Source organism: Salvelinus sp. IW2-2015, unplaced genomic scaffold (genome assembly GCF_002910315.2).
Source record: "Salvelinus sp. IW2-2015 unplaced genomic scaffold, ASM291031v2 Un_scaffold16616, whole genome shotgun sequence".
Taxonomy (NCBI): domain Eukaryota; kingdom Metazoa; phylum Chordata; class Actinopteri; order Salmoniformes; family Salmonidae; genus Salvelinus; species Salvelinus sp. IW2-2015.
The window spans coordinates 20,391-40,607 of NW_019957674.1; the positions used below are offsets into that span (position 1 = coordinate 20,391).

The following is a 20,217-nucleotide window of genomic DNA, read 5'->3' on the forward strand; positions in this document are numbered from 1 at the left end:
CTGTTATTCATGATTACTTGGGGTTAAACCTGTGGTAATGACATTGTAATGGGAGATTTCCAAGTGGCTAGCCTAAGAAATGATCGCGGTCAATTTCGGAAGATTATCGAGATACCCAAAATAGTGTTCAGTTTACAATTGTATGTTCATTCTTATGATCACATTCCTCATCACTTGAGCTGTTAACTCGAACATGAAAATACACTTACTGCCATTTTTGTATTAATTGAATAATTTCCTGGAACCATTTAATTCTTAGTTTGATGTGAAAGATTCTGGTTGTGAGGGACTTCATTTCACGTGACCTAAATGTGTCAACAGGCTACTGCTGATGAACCTGCACCACTACCACTTGTTTGCATTTAATGCTAGTTATTCACTGTAACAAAAGAAAATATCTATTTTTTATTAGGCGTTTTGCTCCAGTCCATCATGTATTGGTGGGAAAACACATTTTTAATTTGTGACTGAAATAGTTGATTTTTAATGGATATCCCACTGAAGGGCCATGTTGCTATATATTTCATGATGTCAGTTATTGATATGCGAAAAATGTTCTGTCTTTGTCTTAACTGTTTCACTGTTTTTGTATTATCTAATTTAATAAAGTTAAAAAATTGTATATTAAAAAATTTTAAAAAAACAGTGTTTAAATTCCTTTGGTAGCCCTTAGGTCAAGCCCGGTGCCCTGAGCTCATGACAGACACCTGAGCGGGACGTTGAGTTAGTCACCTCTGGTGACCCCAAACTGATGATAGGAGGGATGAGGGGTTGGTTAGGGGGTGTAGAGAGGGAGCTAGTCATTGGGACAGGTTAGAGGAGAGGGTTGTTGGGGTGGTGTCTGGGTGTAAGCCGTGTGGACCAGTGTTCATCCTAAGCAAGTGTCGCCACATGAGCCTTGGACCGGGTGCCACCTTGTTTGCTTTCCCAGTTAGCACTAAACCTAGCATGTAAAGAGCGCTTGCCTTCTGCAATGACTAAGGCTGGATTCAGTCCTTAATACAGTTGTAGACAATTTGCGGCCGTTAAACGCAATTTCCGATTGAGCAGCGTTTACTGTGAATTGTGAGCCCTGTGAACATGAGGGACATTGTTCTTTAAAGCCCTTGATGGATTGATCGCTTAGATGGAGCAACAGTACTAGTTTTGGGTGTGGATGTCCTGCTTCGGCCACATGATAAGCCATACTTTATACTAAATGTTGTGTTAACTTTAGTTACTTTCATAGAGCTGCTTTACTTTGTGATTATGTTCAAGTGTTCTCACAATCTAGGAGTGTTCAGAAAAAAAGTTGATCTTTACCAATGAATCTTGTTTTTATGTTTACTTTCCTTTACACACAAAAAGTTCATCCGGTTCAATAAAGGTTATATTTACAAGTACAAAATATCAGTATAAAATGATGGCAAGTCAAGCAATGTCCTTATTTACATGTGTATATTAAAAATAGGAAAAGAATATATTGAAGAATATTGCATTGGTTGGTTATTCAGAGCAGGTGCACCTGAGGAAAAAACTGAAGGACAACAGGGAAGTAGGCAACACGAAGTGGGTGTGAAAGAACATGGTTGGAGGTGGATGGGTGGCTGGGTAGTAGCAATAGAGAATTGATAGAGGCCTCTAGTGGCCAAAAGGCCTATTAGCATGGGCTTGTGCTATTGAGGGCTTCAACCATTTTAATGTAGTTCAACTGGTGGAACTTCCAACTTCATTGGCGTATCCTTCCTGGTGGAACCCAGTTGCGAGTTCATGTCGTTACTAGGTCAGCAGGAGGGATCAGCCAATTGTGGAGAAGGAAAAATTGACTACTTTAAAATGGAGATAACCTTCATGACACTGCCCATGGATGTGCACAGACGCTAATGCACAGTTACAAAGATGATTCCTCTATCTAACTCTATGTTGTAGCTAGAAGTAGTTGTTTTGGAGATAAGCGTGTGAGTATGTGGGGCAAAAAGGACAAGCTGATTAGAAGTTTAGTGTCAGAGGGTATGAAAAGAGCTGTTGGCTACTATAGGCTGTAACCTGGGTTATTGTTCCAGTGTGGGGCCGGGACATGTACATGCTGGCTCTATTGGCTCCTGTCTCAGGGCTCCGTATGTCCGTTGGGCAATCGCCCGAGTGTCAACAGGTGTACACCACATAGTCCTTCATTACTGTCCGTCGATCGCTTTGGGCTGCGGTTGTTCCTGGCGAACCAAGCAGTCACGCTCTGACGTCCGTGTAGATACGCCGGGTCTTCTGGACCACCGGCACTGAACGCCCTTTGACCTTCAGATGGGTGACCGTGAAGACGTGGGCTGTGGGTCTCCTGTTGCTGTGCATTGCCAGAAAGCTCTTGCGAGTCCCACTTCCCTCATAACAGGAACTGACCTGGAAGTAGATATCCACAGAAGGGTCAGAATAAGAACAGAACCACAGACTATAGCAAACCAATGGTTAATCCTCACTAGGGCCTTAATTCCATTATCGGCTTGCAAGCCCCCTTCCCCCAAGATCCTACCTCCAACTAGTGTCTGAGACTACTCCAGTAAGTCCATGACAGTCATGTGACAGCCCTTGCTGGGGAGATATTAAAATCCCAGGTGGTTTCTCTGATGGGAGCAGGGTTTCTTGTACTGATGCACCAGTATGACGAAACTAATGTCCTCCAATGGTTACGGTCCGTTGGACTTCCCCACTATCGTCACCGCAAGGCCCGCCACTCTCCACGTTGAGACTGTTGGTGTCGCAGGACAGGACAAGCGGTCCTTGTCCGTCAGGATACCTTCTTGGGGGGTGACCTCGATGTAGGAACGTTTTGGGTTGGTTCACCCACGATGGTAATAGTGCTGAAGTATGTCCTCTGCTGTTTGTGGCTGCCCGCGGCGCCGGGCGGCCTTATAGTCTTACCGTTTACTGCACACCTAGACTCACATACACCGCACGATCGCACACACCAAATAGAAAACCACATAAATCATATGAAAACACATTAAGCCGAACATCTAACATAAAGTTCAGGAATCTCTTGACGGGAACCATCTTAGCCAGAGTGCTTGTGGGTCAGATCCATTCGGAGAAAGGTCCCTGGCTCTCCGTTGATGTTGAAACACACAGTCAGTTTACTGAGGGGGAAACCTCCACCACAAAGTGGGATCGCCGTCCGCTTGTTGTCAAGGGTTGCGTGTGAGAGAGACGGGTTAGAGAGACACTTGTATTGAATATGAGGAAATAGTGCATCTATGCCATACCTGGATTCAAATACATGTGTATTGAGAATGTTTGTTATTTAAATAGTTTTTTCTGTGTATTTGAGTATTTTCAAATTACACACCATAACAAGTACTTTATTTGAGGTATCTGAATGGCTATTAAAACCAAATAGTCGACCAAATTGTATTTTAAGTATTTTAAAATATCTTATTTAAATGCTATTTTTCAAATACCTGGGGTTAAATGCCATGGAGTATGTTTGAGCCAGTGATTTGAGCCAGGGTGTATTTGAATTACTTGTTTGGAAAAATGTATTTGAAAGTAGATGAAATACATGAAAATAGTTATTTGAACCCAGTCTGTAAATACAAGTGTCTGTATATTTCTGTGGGTTGGAAGCAACAAACGACTACACTATGTATAATCAGATATCACCAGATACCAGTGTAGGCGCTTAGGTTGTTAGCAGTTAGTTATCGGCAGTTAGCTGTCGGCAGGTTGTTGTTGTAGCAGTTTAGTTGTCGGCAGTTAGCTGTCGGCAGATTAGCTGTCGGGCAGTCTGGACAAGAGGAATACCTATGTAAGGGAATGCTGTTCATCGGATTACAGCTCAGCATTTAATACCATAGTACCCTCATTAAGCTCGAGACCCTGGGGTTTCTCGACCCCGCCCTGTGCAACTGGTCCTGGACTTTCTGACGGGCCGTCCCAGGTGGTTGAGGATAGGAAACAACATTCTCCACCCCACTGATCCTCAACACTGGCCCCACAAGGGTGCTTCTCAGCCCTCTCCTGACTCCCTGTTCAACCCATAACTGCGTGGCCATACACGCCTCCAACTCATCATCAAGTTTGAAGACGGACACAACAGTGTGGCTTGTTTACAACACGACGAGGACGACCTACAGGGAGGAGGTGAGGGCCCCTCGGAGTGTGGTGTCAGAAAATAACGTCACCCCACACTCAACGTCAACAAAAGACAAAGGAGGATGATTGTGGACTTCAGGAAACAGCAGAGGGAGCCAACCCCCCTATCCCAACATCGATGGACAGTAATTGGAAGAAAGGTGGAAAGTTAATTCCTTCAACCTCAGGAGGTGAAGAAATGGGCTGTCACCAAAAACACTTAAACTTTTACAGATGCACAATCAAGAGCATCCTTGCGGGCTGTATCAACCGCTGGTTACGGCAAACTCTCCGCCCACAACCGTAAGGCCTCCAGAGGGAGTGAGGTCTTGGCACAACGCACCACCGGGGCAACTACCTTGCCGCCAGGACACCTTACACCACCCGATGTCACAGGAGGCCATAAAGATCATTCTAGAACAACAACCACCCGAGCCACTGCCTGTTTCACCCCGCTAGTCATTCAGAAGTGCGAGGTCCAGTACAAGTGCATCAAAGCTGGACAGAGAGATGAAAAACAGCTTCTTATCTAAGCCATCAGGCACTGTTAAACAGCCATCACTAAAATTGAAGTGGGCTGCTTGCCAAGCATACTGACTCAAATCTCTCCGAGCCACTTTAATAATAAAAATTGGATGTAATAAATGTCATCCTAGTCAGTTTAAACAATTGCCCCACTTTATATAATGTTTACGTACCCTTACATTTATTCATCTCATATGTATATACTTTATCTTGATACCATTCTACTCATCTTTCCTATGCCGTCGGCCATCGCTCATCCATATATTGATATGTACATATTCTTATTCAGTCCTTTTTACACTTTGTGTTGTATTAACGGTAGTTGTTGTGAAATTGTTAGATTACTTGTAGATATTCACTGCACGGTCGAACTAGCAAGCACAAGCATTTTCACTACACTCACATTAACATCTGCTAACCATGGTGTATTGTGACCAATACAAATTTGAATTTATTTGAGTTAGTTATCGCAGTTAGTTGGTTTCCCGCTTGAGTGGGGCCTGTGAGAGCTGAGCTAAAGTAAAGATTCAGGAGATGAGGGAAAGCAAGCGAAATGACAGGCGTCATGATGTCATCTCCTGACAACTCCATTGTGTCCTTCCTCCCCAGAGTGCTGAAAGGAACCTTTGACGTGATCCTGGACCAACACCCGGTCCGTTCTCAACTAACATTCAAGGCGGTTGACCCGTCCTGTAGGTTTCATGCTCTACAACATTCGCAGAAGTACGACCCTGCCTCACGCAGGAAGCGGCGCAGGGTCCCTAATCCAGGCACTTGTCAATTCTCCCGTCTGATTACTGCAACTCGCTTGTTGCGCTGGGCTCCTTGCCTGTGGCCATGTTAAACCCCTACAACTCATCAGAACGCCGCAAGCCCGCCTGGGTTCAACTTTCCCAAGTTCTCTCACGGTCACCCCGCTCCTTGCCGCTTCTTCCACTGGCTTCCAGTTTGAAGCTCGCATCCGCTACAAGACCATGGTGCTTGCCTACGGAGCCTGTGAGGGAATTGGCACCTCCGTACTTCCAGGCTCTGATCAGGCCCTACACCCAAACAAGGGGCACTGCGTTCATCCACCTCTTGGCCTGCTCGGCCTGCCTACCTCTGAGGAAGTACAGTTTCCCGCTCAGCCCAGTCAAAAACTGTTCGACTGCCTTGGCACCCCAATGGGTGGACAAACTCACCTCACGACGCCAGGTCAGCGAGTCAATCCCGACCACCTTCGGCAGGACACCTGAAACCCCACTTCTTTAGGAATACTAGGATAGGATAAAGTAATTCCTTCTAACCCCCCCCCCTTAAAAGAGTTAGATGCACTATTGTAAAGTGGTTGTTCCACTGGATATCATAAGGTGAATGCACCAAAATGTGTAAGTCGCTCTGGATAAGCAGCGTCTGCCTAAATGACTTAAATGTAAATGTAAATCTTCACTGTCGTCTTTAGTCTACGGACCTCTCTCTCTGTCTCAGTGTGTGGGGTGTGTGTGTTGTGGGTGTGTGTGTGTGTGTGTGGTGTGTGTCTACAGTACCTTTTCTCCAGTCCCCCTCCCTCGAACAGAAGCCTTTCAGAAACCACTAACCTGATGGTTTTAGGAAGATGGTTATAGATTTTTTGGACTGGCCTCTTCACAACTTTACCTACAGACAAACAGTGGACCTTAGAATTTGACAGGTTTCAGTAGTCCAAGACTTCCTCTCATTTTCTATTGTTGGCGTTGCATCGATAACAGGAAGAATTTGATCAAAGGAATTAAGTCAGAAACAAAAGCCTCAATCAAGCCTGCTAAACCCGTGGTCTTGGTAATTCTGGACTGCTGTCCGCCGGCTTGGTCTTTCTTCAAGTGCAGGCTCTGGGCCGTGTCTTCCTCCCCTTCCGTCTCATCCGAAGCTCATTGCTGAAGCCAGTCTTCTTATTTGGTGCTCTGTGGTACAGGGGTGGGGTGGGTGTGTCCTCGGCATGTTCCGTCGGCCAGCACCTGAGGTTTCCACCACAGGGAGGTGAGGGGCAGTGAGGAAGTGATAGGTCAGGGAGAGGTCAGTTGGCCTGCTGGGTATGTCCCTCTCTCTCCCTGCTGGCTGGCTCGTCAGCCTGCGACCTCAGCCCTCCTTCACACTCAGGAAAACCCCATGACGCGCTCCAACGAAATCTCCGCCACTGACCCTGTCGTGCCCGCCCCTGTGACTCCTGACCCACCCCGGCGCCGCCTTCCTTTCACATTGCCTCTCCGTCTCCACCTCCCTTTGCCCGGTAACGCCAAGTCTGTCTCCAGGACGATGCTCTTGTCGCTGTTGCTGGCGGTGACCTGGACGTGCAGGGAGTCTGCACTTTGATTGGTCAATTTGCCGGCGATTACAATCTCTGAAAGCCGTTGAAAATAGTTGTGAAGAGGTGCTGGGTGACGTACTGGGACCGAGTCCTCTGTGTAATTCACCCTGATATCATAGAGCAGTGAGAGTGCCTACTCTCATCATAAACCAGAGGAAGAGAGAGGGAGGGAGGGACATTGGAGGGAGAGAGAGAGAGATATGGAAGAGTGAAGAGGGAATAGAATAACATCCAATGTTATAAGATGTGTTACCATGTATAAACATGTGAGACATCTGAAGCGCCCAGTAGAATTATACGTCGAGGCTACTTCACTGTATCATGGACACAAGAATCAAAGACATTGGGTGTACTACTCTCTGATTATGCTCTCGGGGCCTCAAGTGTCTGTTGTGACTGTGTTACACACACTCACCCCCCCCAGAGATTCGGTTAGGGACGGTGATGTATTAAGGAGGAGTATGCCTGCGTACCCAAATGTCACCCTGTGGTTCCTGGTTCCAAACGGAGTGCCACTGATTAGGGAATTAGGCGAATGGGTTTGCCATTTTGGAACACACCTGTTGTGTGTTTGTAATGTGTTGGTTTCCAGCCAGGCCCTTGAACCGTAGCACAGTAAACCTCCTCACCTATTTTAACTGATGTGCTTGGGACTCCACTAAGGTCTCTCCTCTTTATTATTCTCAGGACCGCTATCCAAGTAAAAACCCCCTCAGAACATTACCCAGACGGCCCTTCACAACCACCACAGTCACACACATTCCTCCCTCACTCCTAAACAAACACTGGTCAGAGAAAAGGGCGGTAAGACTGTCACCCAATGCTGTGTGTGTTGGTTTGGGTTTGAAAGATTGCTATGTTCAAGACTCTGAAGAGCCTTTCTCAGTATGTGTATCATTAGTTATTCTTTCACTCATTTCCTATTCCTTTATCTCACCCCTGCCTTCTCTATTACCATTTGAATATAATGGAGTTATAATGATCAATTCTAACACTTCTGCTGCTCCTCGTGTACTAGCCTGTCTACTGACACACTTCTCTCACACCACACCACACACACACACACACACACACACACACACACACACACACACACACACACACACACACACACACACACAACACACACACACACACACACACACACACACACACACACACACACACAACACACACACACACACACACACACACACACACCCACACACACACACACACACACCCTCTTGAGCATGGTGCTTGGGTTCCTGAATCCTCATGTATCCTCCTCATCATCCCACAGTTTTTCCAGGGCATGCGTTCCAGAAGCCTGTAGTCCACATCGTTTCCCATCCCGATGGTGAACACGCCAGAACTTGCTCCTTCACCGCCGTCCGTGCGTTGCTGAGGATGCTGGGAGACGCAGCTCACCCACCGTGGGCCGCCGTCTGTCAGGGAAGATGATGGAGAGACACACTGTTGTGGTTGGCTGGTCCGGATCGCGTTCAGGTAGCCACTTAGCAATGAGGAGCCCGTCTGTATGCCACCGTTGAGTCCGTGCCTGTGAGGAGGGATGGAGAGCTGAGAATTGACTTGGAAATAGTGATTAGTAACAGAATATATATGTAAATATGCCTTGAGGCAAGGCATTTAAATGCGTGACCCTGACCGTGACCCCACTCCCTAGGGCTGTCACAGGGGGGAGTTGGGAAACCGTAAGAAACACATTCATTACACCCTTGTAGAAGTGTGTAACAGACAAATATAAGCACCCCTAAATTATTCTGAGTGACCTATCAGTTGAAATAACTCATCTTCCTCTATCCCAGAATGCACTGCTGTGTCTCTATCTCTCTCACCTCCAGTGGTTGGAGCATGTAATGAACTTCTTGGCGTCTCGGACGTTGAGAGGCGTGACGGGACCAGGCGGTTGGGCTGCCACACCTTGATAACGGGTGGAGAAGCTGACAAAGTTAACCGGTCGCCTGGACGCAGGTCCCTCAGGATAGTGAACAGGGATCCTTAGTCTGAGAGAGGAGGGAGGGAGAGGGCGAGAGACAGAGGAGAGAGCATTTGGTTTTGCTTTCATCAATAAATCAAATGGATATCATTGTAATACCTTTGCCTTCGTGCAAAATCATTCTATTCAGTTGGTTTCAGACGACGCGAACGAGCGAACCAAACAGGCCTGGAAAACTTTGCCCCAACGGGAAGAGACACCTTGTCACACAAAAGGCTATAATAACACCCATGGTTTCTGTTAGCACCAATACTGTGGTAATCACCCAGATGTAATGTTTTAGTCATGGTTTTTGGGAGCAGTATTGTTGTCATGCTAACTCTGTAATGGTTGGACTTAACCTGACGCTGCCACTCAAAGACCCAGCCCTTTGGAACAGCTGTGAGATTCCATTTCCTTGGTCCAGAAACTCTGTTTCTCTCACCCCCTCAAACACACAAATGCACGTAAACACACACACCACAGCTATTTACCGTATCCATGCTACAGCTTGTTTCTCGCCTGTACTGGGGTTTAGAAGTTGCACAGAACGAAAAGCCTCCTAAATGAATAGTGAATATGAAATCTGGAGTCGAGTGGGTGTGATAGAGATAGAGGGGTTACCAGATGCCTATAGACTGTAGGGGGCAAGGGTCAGAGCCATAGACAGACTGAGTGCTCTATTTTAGGGAGAGATCAAAGCCCACTTGTTCACTACAGAGTGGTCCACTGGGGGTGGATGGGAACAGGGGAGGGATCAAGGGGTGATGATGCTGCCATCTGGAGTGTTTACATTGCGCCAGAGACAATGACATCTCTCCTCCATAGCATTCAATTCAATACGACTACAATAGTGAACTTTGAGCATGTTTCCAGCATTTCAGAGTATGCATCAATCAGTTTCTCTTTTCTGTTTTTGCCACTCTAAGTCTTTGGGTTTCTGGATCTGCAGTGGAGCAGCTGCTCAGATGAAGTATCAGATGATACCAGAGGGATTATAACACAATCTCCCAGAAGGAAGGATCTGATTTTGATATTACCAGACCAGTGTGGGAGTATTGCGCCAGAGACCGGAGAGGGGGCGGACTGGGGGTCGTATTCATCATCCGCTGCTTCACTAACTCTCTCAGGATCTTANGACCAGTGTGGGAGTATTGCGCCAGAGACCGGAGAGGGGGCGGACTGGGGGTCGTATTCATCATCCGCTGCTTCACTAACTCTCTCAGGATCTTAACGGCTTGATCACAGAAATGTGAAGGACTAAAGTAAAACTAAAGTTGACTCCACTTGGCATTTATTAAAACCCACAGATTCCCCATAAGCTATACAGTATATATTTTTCATCATTGTATTCAGAAGGAAACAATGTTTAACAACAACAAAAGGAGAAGGAGAGAACAAGATATCTTGACCCTATCTAGTAAACAGTGGACAATGGTGTGATGAGAAGGGTTTGACCGTAACCGGTTACCTGTCTGATCTTGGTCCCCAGCATAGAGGCGCTGGTGTCGATCACGAACACCACGTTCTTGGGRACCACCGGCAGATCCTTMGGGGCGAAGTAGTGCACAAAATGGCCGTTCAGAACCTGAGAGAGAACCAGAGAAAAGTTAGACAGTTCTCAGTAGCCATGAGCAGTAAAACAGCCCACCAACACAGTGTCCACAGGGCTGCTGGACTGACGGTGTGGTTGTAGAGTGACCCGGGAGGGGTTGGATATGGTGCTGGAAAATGAATGTGTTGACGGTGGATGAAGGCAATGGGACCAGGATGTGTGAGAGTGTGTGTGAGAACCAGAGAGATGTGCATTTGTCCTGTTTGATCCTTGATTAATGCATGCAGTTTTCATGTATACTGTTAAGTGGAGATACATGGTTTAACATGTTTCTATCTACCATGTTCATGGCATGACACATTTACACTAATAGCGGGAGCGTTGGATGTGTGTGTGCGTGTGTGTGTGCATGTGTGTGTGTGTTTTTGGTGTGTGAAATCTGACCTGTATGTCTCCTATCCCCAGCTCTCTCTCCACGTCATAGTGCACCACAAACTCTCCCAGCATGCCGCTGGTGGTGATCTTAGCCTGCTGAACGATGTTGGGGCTGAAGGTGATCCTACAGAACGTCTTATTTTGTTTGATCACCGTGGAAATGGGAAGAGCAGGCTTGGCTGGTGGTAGGGAAACATAAAGTGTGTGTGAGAAAAAGCTGGGAAGTGTGTGTGTGTGTGTGCACATGTGTGTGTGTGGGGGGAAGGGTGTGCTGAACTAGAGATGCTCAACATTGCCCATAGGAAGGTTAAATAGATTGGAATCTGTTGGAATCTGAAAATTTGAGCATTGGCCAATATCACTGCAGAACTATTTCTAATGTTAGATACAGTGCATTCGGAAAGTATTCAGACCCCTTGACTTTTTCCACATTTTGTTACATTACAGCCTTATTCTAACATTTATTAAATTGTTTTTTCCCTCATCAATCTACACACAATACCCCATAATGACAAAGCAAAAACTGTTTTTTTTAGAGATGTTTGTAAAGTTATAAAAAATAAAAAGCTGAAATATCACTTTTACATTAGTATTCAGACCCTTTACTCAGTACTTTGTTGAAGCACCTTTGGCAGCAATTGTAGTCTTGAGTCTTCTTGGGTATGACGCTACAAGCTTGGCACACCTGTATTTAGGGAGTTTCTCCCATTCTTCTCTGCAGATCCTCTCAAGCTCTGTCAGGTTGGATGGGGAGCGTAGCTGCACAGCTATTTTCAGGTCTCTCCAGAGATGTTTGATCGGGTTCAAGTCCGGGCTCTGGCTGGGCCACTCAAGGACATTCAGAGACATGTCCCAAAGCCACTCCTGCTTTATCTTGGCTGTGTGCTTAGGGTCATATTCCTGTTGGAAGGTGAACATTTGCCCCAGTCTGAGGTCCTCAGCACTCTGGAGCAGGTTTTCATCAAGAATCTCTCTGTACTTTGCGCCATTCATCTTCCCTCGATCCTGACTAGTCTCCCAATCCCTGCCTCTGAAAAACATTTCGCAGCATGATGCCTCCACCACCATGCTTCACTTTAGGGATGGTGCCAGGTTTCCTCCAGACGTGACGCTTTGCTTTCAGGCCAAAGAGTTCAATCTTGGATTCGTCAAACCAGAAAATCTATTTTCTCATGGTCTGAGAGTCCTTTAGGTGCCTTTTGGCAAAATCCAAGCGGGATGTTATGTGCCTTTTACTGAGGAGTGGCTTCCGTCGTGCTGCAGAGATGGTTGTCCTTCTGGAAGATTCTCCCATCTCCACATAGGAACTCCTGAGCTCCTCTTGGTTTTTGGTCTGACATGCACTGTCAACTGTGGGTCCTTATATAGACAGGTGTGTGCCTTTCCAAATCATGTCCAATCAATGGAATTCACCACATGTGGACTCCAATCAAGTTGTAGAAACATCTCAAGGATGATCAATGGGAACAGGATGTACCTGAGCTCAGCTTCATAGCAAACGGTCTGAATACATATGTAAATAAGGTATTTGTAAAAAAAAAWTTTTTTTTAACTGTTTTCACTTTGTCATTATGGGTATTGTGTGTAGATTGAGGAGGGAAAATATGTATTTAATACATTTTAGAATAAAGCTGTAACGTAACAAAATGTGGAAAAAATAAAGGGTTCTGAATACTTTCCGAATGCACTGTATATTACACACCTTGTATGGACAAAGCACAGACTCAACACATCCCACACTCAAACTGTACCAGGTGTCTTCGCTGCATTGGGACCACTGGCTACTGCCGTGTTGCTCTTGCCGTTGCGCAGTGGCAGCACCTCCAGGTGGGTGATGGTGGAGTGATCCACAATGGTGACGTCCACACTGAGACGGCTGACCAGCTGCAGGGGTCTCAGGCTGGTCACATGCTCATACCTCCCCAGCCTCCGCTGGAGCAGCTCCTCATAGGTCAGCATGAACATGGCCCGGTTACGACCTGGGATACTGGCCCCCATCCTGAACACCTCCACCTCTGGTTCGCTACTGAAGTAGAAGAGAGGAGGAGAGAAGGGAGAAGGAGAGAGATGAGAGAGAGGGGAGAAGGAGAGAGAGGAGGAGGAGGAGAGAGGGGAGAAGGAGAGAGAGGAGGAGAGAGGGGAGAAGGAGAGAGGGGAGTAGAGAGGTGGGAAGGAGAGAGAGATGGAGAGAGGAGAGAAGGAGAGAGAGATTGAGAGAGGGGAGAAGGAGAGAGAGGTGGAGGAGAGGAGAGGGGAGAAGGAGAGAGAGGAGGAGGAAGAAAATAAGAAGAATATAGAGGAAAGAAAAAGGGAGAGAAATAGTTGGGGAAAGAGGAGGAGTAGGGAATGAGTCATTCCAAGTAGTGACATCATCAGTGTGGAAGGGCAGTGACTGACAGGAGCTCTCCTCATGGGACTCAGCACTGGACTCAGCACGGGACTCAGCACGGGACTCAGCACGGGACTCAACACGGGACTCAGCACTGGACTCAACACGGGACTCAACACGGGACTCAGCACGGGACTCAACACGGGACTCAACACGGGACTCAGCACGAGACTCAGCACGGGACTCAGCACGGGACTCAGCACTGGACTCAGCACTGGACTCAGCACTGGACTAACCAATAAACATTTCCATTCCTCTATATATCTATATCTCTCTCTCCTTCTTTATTTTCTCCCTCCCATTCTCCTTTATGCTTTCTATCACTCTCCTTCTCTCCCCTCTCTGTGAAAATGTAATACCCTCTATGTAAATCTGATTTCATTTTAAAAGTGTCATTTTATGGACTGGCAAGTAGAAGCATGATGTAATTTCTTCCTGTCAGAGATTGGTCACAGATTTATGTGACAATAGTTCTTCATTTCCAGTCTCTGGAGCTATGATCCAGCCCTGCTCAACTCCAGGCAGGTCAGAAACCAATGTTCTGTGGTCAGGCTGGTGTTTGAAGTCGCACTCCAGTCTCCTTTTCACCTCGTTTAACACCTGATTTACTTAACAAAAGGCACAGAAGCCTTTCCTCTTTGGTTCTCCATTGCTCCTCTATTGTTCCCAAAAACAAGGTGGAGGCCAAAGACAACAGAGGGCATCATCAGATCAACTCATTGAATGGCCTTACTCCATATAGTTTTCACTTGTGACAACAACAAAAAACTATTTTTTTACCATAAGTGTGTGTAGATTACTGTATTTATATGTGGATTTTTGTATTTCAACATGAAAAGTTCAAAAATAGCCGTAGTGCGTCTTTAAAATAGGCTTTTATATGGGATATGAACCTGTTTCTACTGGCAGAGTAGTATCTAGTGACTCTAGAGGACTCTAGAGGTTGTGCTGGCAGACAAGGTTAGACACTGGTGACTGGCCACACACACACACAAGAACACACTCACACACACAAGCACACACACTTTACCTCTGTCCACCTTTCTCCTTGTTCTTGGGTTTGGCCTCACCCCCCTTCCCCTGTTTGARRTTCTTCTCCTTGGGCCTGATCTCACTGGGGTAGACACGCCCCCCAATGATCCTGTGTTCAGGGTAGAGGTCAGGGGTTAAGAGTGGAGATGATGATAAGGATCACCCTGGTAAGTAAACCTTACAGTGCAAAACTCCGTCCAAGAATCATTGGGGAAACCCTCATGTCATTGTGTTAGGCCTATATTACTGTGATACATAAAGGTAAACAGGCAAGTATTTCACAGGCTTCTTCCGAGGCTTCTGGACTATGTCTCTCATGGTCCAGTGAACAATCCAGTAAATGTAGATGAATGAAGGCTTGTGACCACAACACAGTAAATTACCTCTGCACCATTGAACAGCCACAGGCCCCACACTAACCTCTCCCATAGCAACAGAGCCCTCATAAACCCATACAATGATTGACTGGCCACAATGGCATGCCATGGGAAGAGGGAGAATATGGCAAAGAGGAGCAGCAATCACACAACAATAAAGTGAGAAAATAAATGAGAAATCTTAAATAAATTGAGAGGGAAAAGATCCATTGTAGTTCACTTCCAACCAGTGTACACAGTCTGAACCACATTAGACTCAGAATGACATGATCTATTAAGCATCTATCTAGGCTACAATAAAAATACCAATGCGCAATTACGCATCTGTTGCGTTTTGGCGCTTACATGGTAAAGTTCGAGACATAGGCGTTCTTGGGAATCAGGAACTGGAAGACGCCCTCGGCGGCGGCGGAGTGCCGGTTGAGCATGGTGCACGACACCGCCGTGAAGGCGTATCGGGAGATAATGGTGGTCTTCACCGACAGCTCCTGGATATGCGGTTTGGTCTCCTACACGGTTGGACATCAACATGTTAGGTTCATGTTTATTGCTTATACCTTAGGTGTGATTGGTTTGTAATACATTTGGTTAATTTAAATCTGTCAGTGATGGATGTTTTTCATGTCTCGTCGATGGGACAGCACAGCACTGCGTTCACGCACACACATGCTGCTCGCTGTGGCCACTGTTCTATTCCGTTAATTTCCAGTGGTATATCGTTCCAAACTCCTTATCACCACGTTGGCGGGATATCTTTAATATTTTGGATTGTATTTCTGGATAGGATATCCAGCGATTTCCACGTATCTGCAGTACAGCCGGGTGCGCTTGGCATGTCTCTGCGTATCACACCCAAGGAGAGTTTTCGAGGATGACAAACTGCAGTGCTGAACTACCCATCCCTCTACTCTGCTTTCACGAAATACTTTTTGTGACATATTCTTCAATTGTTATCAATGAACAACAGTATGCAACAAGCAGATCTCTTTGAGAATTAATGTGGATGATATTTAGTCTACAGTAGCCTAGGCTACACACACAATGACACACAAGAGCGCAAAAGATGCATACGGGCAGAAATGTCAAGACATTCAACTTTGTAATCTTTACCTTAGTACGCATGGATTTCACCTGGCGAGGCACTCTACGGGGAGACTGAAATGGGAAACAAAATAGATTTGTTAAATAGGGCTCCAATGAAGCTCTCAAAATATATATCAATGTTGCTAAATTAAATAGTTCAGAGTTGAAATGACACTCACAATATCCAAATCAAAGTCGGGAGAAAGATCCTCCTCAATATTAATATCCTCAAACAGTCCAAAAACATACGAATTGTAACACATCAGTAACGTCAAAAACAGCATGTTTACGTCCAAATCCATTTACAGTATTAACGAACAAGAGCCTGCGGGTCGTTCGGATCAGAGTGACCGAATTGTGAGACGATGGATGACTGAGGACACTTGACTCGCAGCGGCACGCCCACCCGCAGCGTTTTCGACCTCGACTGGATTAGTCGCGTCGGGGCTCGGGGGCCGGGGCTGAGGGAAAAAGCGCCTGACCCGGGTCACACACACAGGCACACAGCTATTACAATGTGTACGCCACTCCAAAGCCCATCAATTACCTCTATAGTCTTCGTTCACTACTCGCCTTGAAGTTGACCCCACTTCCACTTCCACCCCAACAAATCACTTGGACTTCAAGGGCAATGTGGTTCATTTAGCCATGTGTCACTGTCACGTTTGAACTCTCAAGACAGTTCATAGTTTTGCTTATAAACTGCATTTATAAATACAAATTGCGTACACTTATGCAGTATGACACAAAGGCAAAGTTATTTAACCTTAAAAGGGCAAACTGGGGTAAATTGAGCAAAACTTCATAATTTCGAAACCGTTTTGTTATCCTTCTGAAATTGTATGACTTTGTCAAGCAACTATTTACAGAAAAAAACACTATTTACTATGATTTCGGTGTTAATATTGAGGAATGGAGGAATGTACAGTCGTGGCCAAAAGTTTTGAGAATGACACAAATATTAATTTCCACAAAGTTTGCTGCTTCAGTGTCTTTAGATACAGTGTTGTTAGATGTTACTATGGAATACTGAAGTATAATTACAAGCATTTCATAAGTGTCAAAGGCTTTTATTGACAATTATATGAAGTGGATGCAAAGAGTCAATATTTGCAGTGTTTACCTTTTTTTTCCAAGACCTCTGCAATCCGCCCTGGCATGTTGTCAATTAACTTCTGGGCCACATCCTGACTGATGGCAGCCCATTCTTGCATAATCAATGCTTGGAGTTTGTCAGAATTTGTGGGTTTTTGTTTGTCCACCGGCCTCTTGAGGATTGACCACAAGTTCTCAATGGGATAAAGGTCTGGGGAGTTTCCTGGCCATGGACCCAAAATATTGATGTTTTGTTCCCCGAGCCACTTAGCTAGCACTTTTTCCTTATGGGAAGGTGCTCCATCATGCTGGAAAAGGCATTGTTCGTCACCAACCTGTTCCTGGATCGTTGGGAGAAGTTGCTCTCGGAGGATGTGTTGGTACCATTCTTTATTTATGGCTGTGTTGTTAGGCAACATTGTGAGTGAGCCCACTCCCTTGGCTGAGAAGCAACCCCACACATGAATGATCTCAGGATGCTTTACTGTTGGCATGACACAGGACTGATGGTAGAGCTCACCTTGTCTTCCTCGGACAAGCTTTTTTTCCAGATGCACCAAACAATCGGAAAGGGGATTCATCAGAGAAAATGACTTTACCCCAGTCCTCAGCAGTCCAATTCCTGTACCTTTTGCAGAATATCAGTCTGTCCCTGATGTTTTTCCTGGAGAGAAGTGGCTTCTTTGCTGCCCTTCTTGACACCAGGCCTTCCTCCAAAAGTCTTCGCCTCACTGTGTGTGCAGATGCACTCACACCTGCCTGCTGCCATTCCTGAGCAAGCTCTGTACTGGTGGTGCCCCGATCCCACAGCTGAATCAACTTTAGGAGACGGTCCTGGCGCTTGCTGGACTTTCTTGGGCGCCCTGAAGCCTTCTTCACAACAATTGAACCGCTCTCCTTGAAGTTCTTGATGATCCGATAAATGTTTGATTTAGGTGCAATCTTACTGGCAGCAATATCCTTGCCTGTGAAGCCCTTTTTGTGCAAAGCAATGATGACGGCACGTGTTTCCTTGCAGGTAACCATGGTTGACAGAGGAAGAACAATGATTCCAAGCACCACCTTCCTTTTGAAGCTTCCAGTCTGTTATTCAAACTCAATGAACATGACAGAGTGATCTCCAGCCCTGTCCTCGTCAACACTCACACCTGTGTTAACGAGAGAATCACTGACATGATGTCAGCTGGTCCTTTTGTGGCAGGGCTAAAATGCAGTGGAAATGTTTTTGGGGGGATTCAGTTCATTTGCATGGCAAAGAGGGACTTTGCAATTAATTGCAATTCATCTGATCACTCTTCATAACATTCTGGAGTATATGCAAATTGCCATCATACAAACTGAGGCAGCAGACTTTGTGAAAATTAATATTTGTGTCATTCTCAAAACTTTTGGCCACGACTGTATACTAGTGGTGTGGCTAAGATGAAAATGTAGACTCAATTGGGCACTTTGTGATAGAAGCACCAAATTTGGCACATATGTAAATGAATGTACCCTGGAAAGATATAGATACTGAATCGTTTCCAAACACGCATATCACACCAAAGGACAGCATACTCTGCAGGAGAGATTTATAGAAAATTTGTTCAAGATATGGTGGTTTACATTTAAATGGTTCAGTTTGGGTAAAAATACTTTCTCTGTTGGTTATTTTTATTTGTATTTATTTAACTAGGCAAGTCAGTTAAGAACAAATTCCTATTTACAATGACAGCCTAAACCTAACCCAGAAGATGCTGGGCCAATTGTCCACCGCCCTATGAGACTCCCAATCACAGCTGGTTGTGATACAGCCTGGAATCAAACCAGGGTCAGTAATGACACCTCTAGCACTGAGATGTAGTGCCTTAGACCGCTGTGCCACTCGGGATCCCTAAGCTGTGAAAGAAACCAAAACCTGTTTCTCACAAGTGTAGCAGGTTGTGAATTTTGCTAACAACATTCCACTCCGAGAATGAAAACAGGAGTCGTGACTGAAGAACTGGTCACGTCAGATAGAGCGGGAAGTCAGGCCCAGAGCTCTGATTTTCATTAAACTGCCAGACAAGCAAAAGCCCCCCATGGTCAGGGAGCCCCGTAAAACATGGAAGAGGCCAGGAATTGGAGCATGTGAAGGCACCCCCACGGAGCAGGTGACATTTGACCTCAAAAGACCAGTTGGCAGCAGCCATGGCCATCCGGTGTCTTTCTGATTGATAATGTGATTGAACTGTGCCTACCAGGGTTGGGGTCAATTCCATTTTAAATCAGTCGATTCAGGGAGTTAACTGAAATTCCAATTCCGACTTCAATTTATCTCACAGAAGGAAAGTTGACTGAATTTAAAAGGAATTGACCACAACACCGGTGCCTATACTGCTCATAATTAAATCAAACGATAAGATCAGATTACTATTTTAATTCACATTTAAATATAATTCWAAAATTGTGGTGTGTGTTTTTTAAATTGAGATTTCTTTATGGAAAATACTAATGTATATGTACATTTTCAAACATTTGTGTACTGTATAATACTGGGAAAATAAAAATATATAATATAGTAGCATTTGATATTGCTATGTGACAGTGGTGCATGTCAGAGACAGAGGTCTGGATAGTAAGGTGTGTCCTCTCAGATGTAGTAGTCTCAGCACCACACTCCCTCAAAAACTAAACCCAGTCGCATGATTCCCCCAGAGAGCTTCCGAGAGACTCCCTATGATTAATCATTCAGGAACAGTGTTTCCACCTTCAAGGAATAATCCACTCAAAAATGATTTWAAAAAATGCATTATTCCGCTGTTGATACAGTCCCAAAGTGTTTTGCATGTCAGCATTCAAGCAATCAAGCGATTTGCATTATCATGATCATGTGGCAAGTTACAATGTGCTTTTTGAATGACCCATATCTTGAAAACTTGATTGCTCACATGCAAAACAATTTGGGACTGCATCAACAGTGGACTACAAATACCAAAATATTGTTTTTTGTGGATTATTCCTTTAACGGTGCCAAAGGTACATTTTTTCCCTCTATTTCTGTTTTTGTTCTATTGTTATTGCACAGAAAAAAGGGAATTGACGTGACCTCACAGTGATTGCCATGCAAAATGGCCAAAAGTGGCGCCAAATGGAATGTTTGAACTCTGTCTAAAGTCCAAACGTTAGCTCCACTGCACGTGGCCAATCCACAGGTATTATTATGATCACATAGAGAGAGGAAACTACTGCTACAGCATGCCAGCGTTTAAATCTGTACATACCAGCATTAGAAACCCAGTTCTGATTGTCTGTGCGTGTTGCAGGCTTCAGGCCTACATAAATCAACGAGAAATCCAGCCGTAA

The 20,217-nt window shown here is 45.4% G+C and overlaps 1 protein-coding gene across 1 annotated transcript in view; it reads right to left on the minus strand.

Annotated features, from left to right (window-relative positions):
• The window catches only part of LOC111955908 (inter-alpha-trypsin inhibitor heavy chain H5), a 23,845-nt gene extending 7,646 nt beyond the window's left edge, over window positions 1-16,199 (minus strand). Inside the window, 7 exon segments of the mRNA XM_070442774.1 lie at window positions 10,399-10,515; window positions 10,927-11,096; window positions 12,669-12,943; window positions 14,337-14,447; window positions 15,061-15,224; window positions 15,826-15,870; window positions 15,978-16,199. Coding sequence (XP_070298875.1) covers window positions 10,399-10,515; window positions 10,927-11,096; window positions 12,669-12,943; window positions 14,337-14,447; window positions 15,061-15,224; window positions 15,826-15,870; window positions 15,978-16,100 — 1,005 coding nt within the window. The 5' untranslated portion in view covers window positions 16,101-16,199.
• Window positions 16,200-20,217: the final 4,018 nt, after the last annotated feature.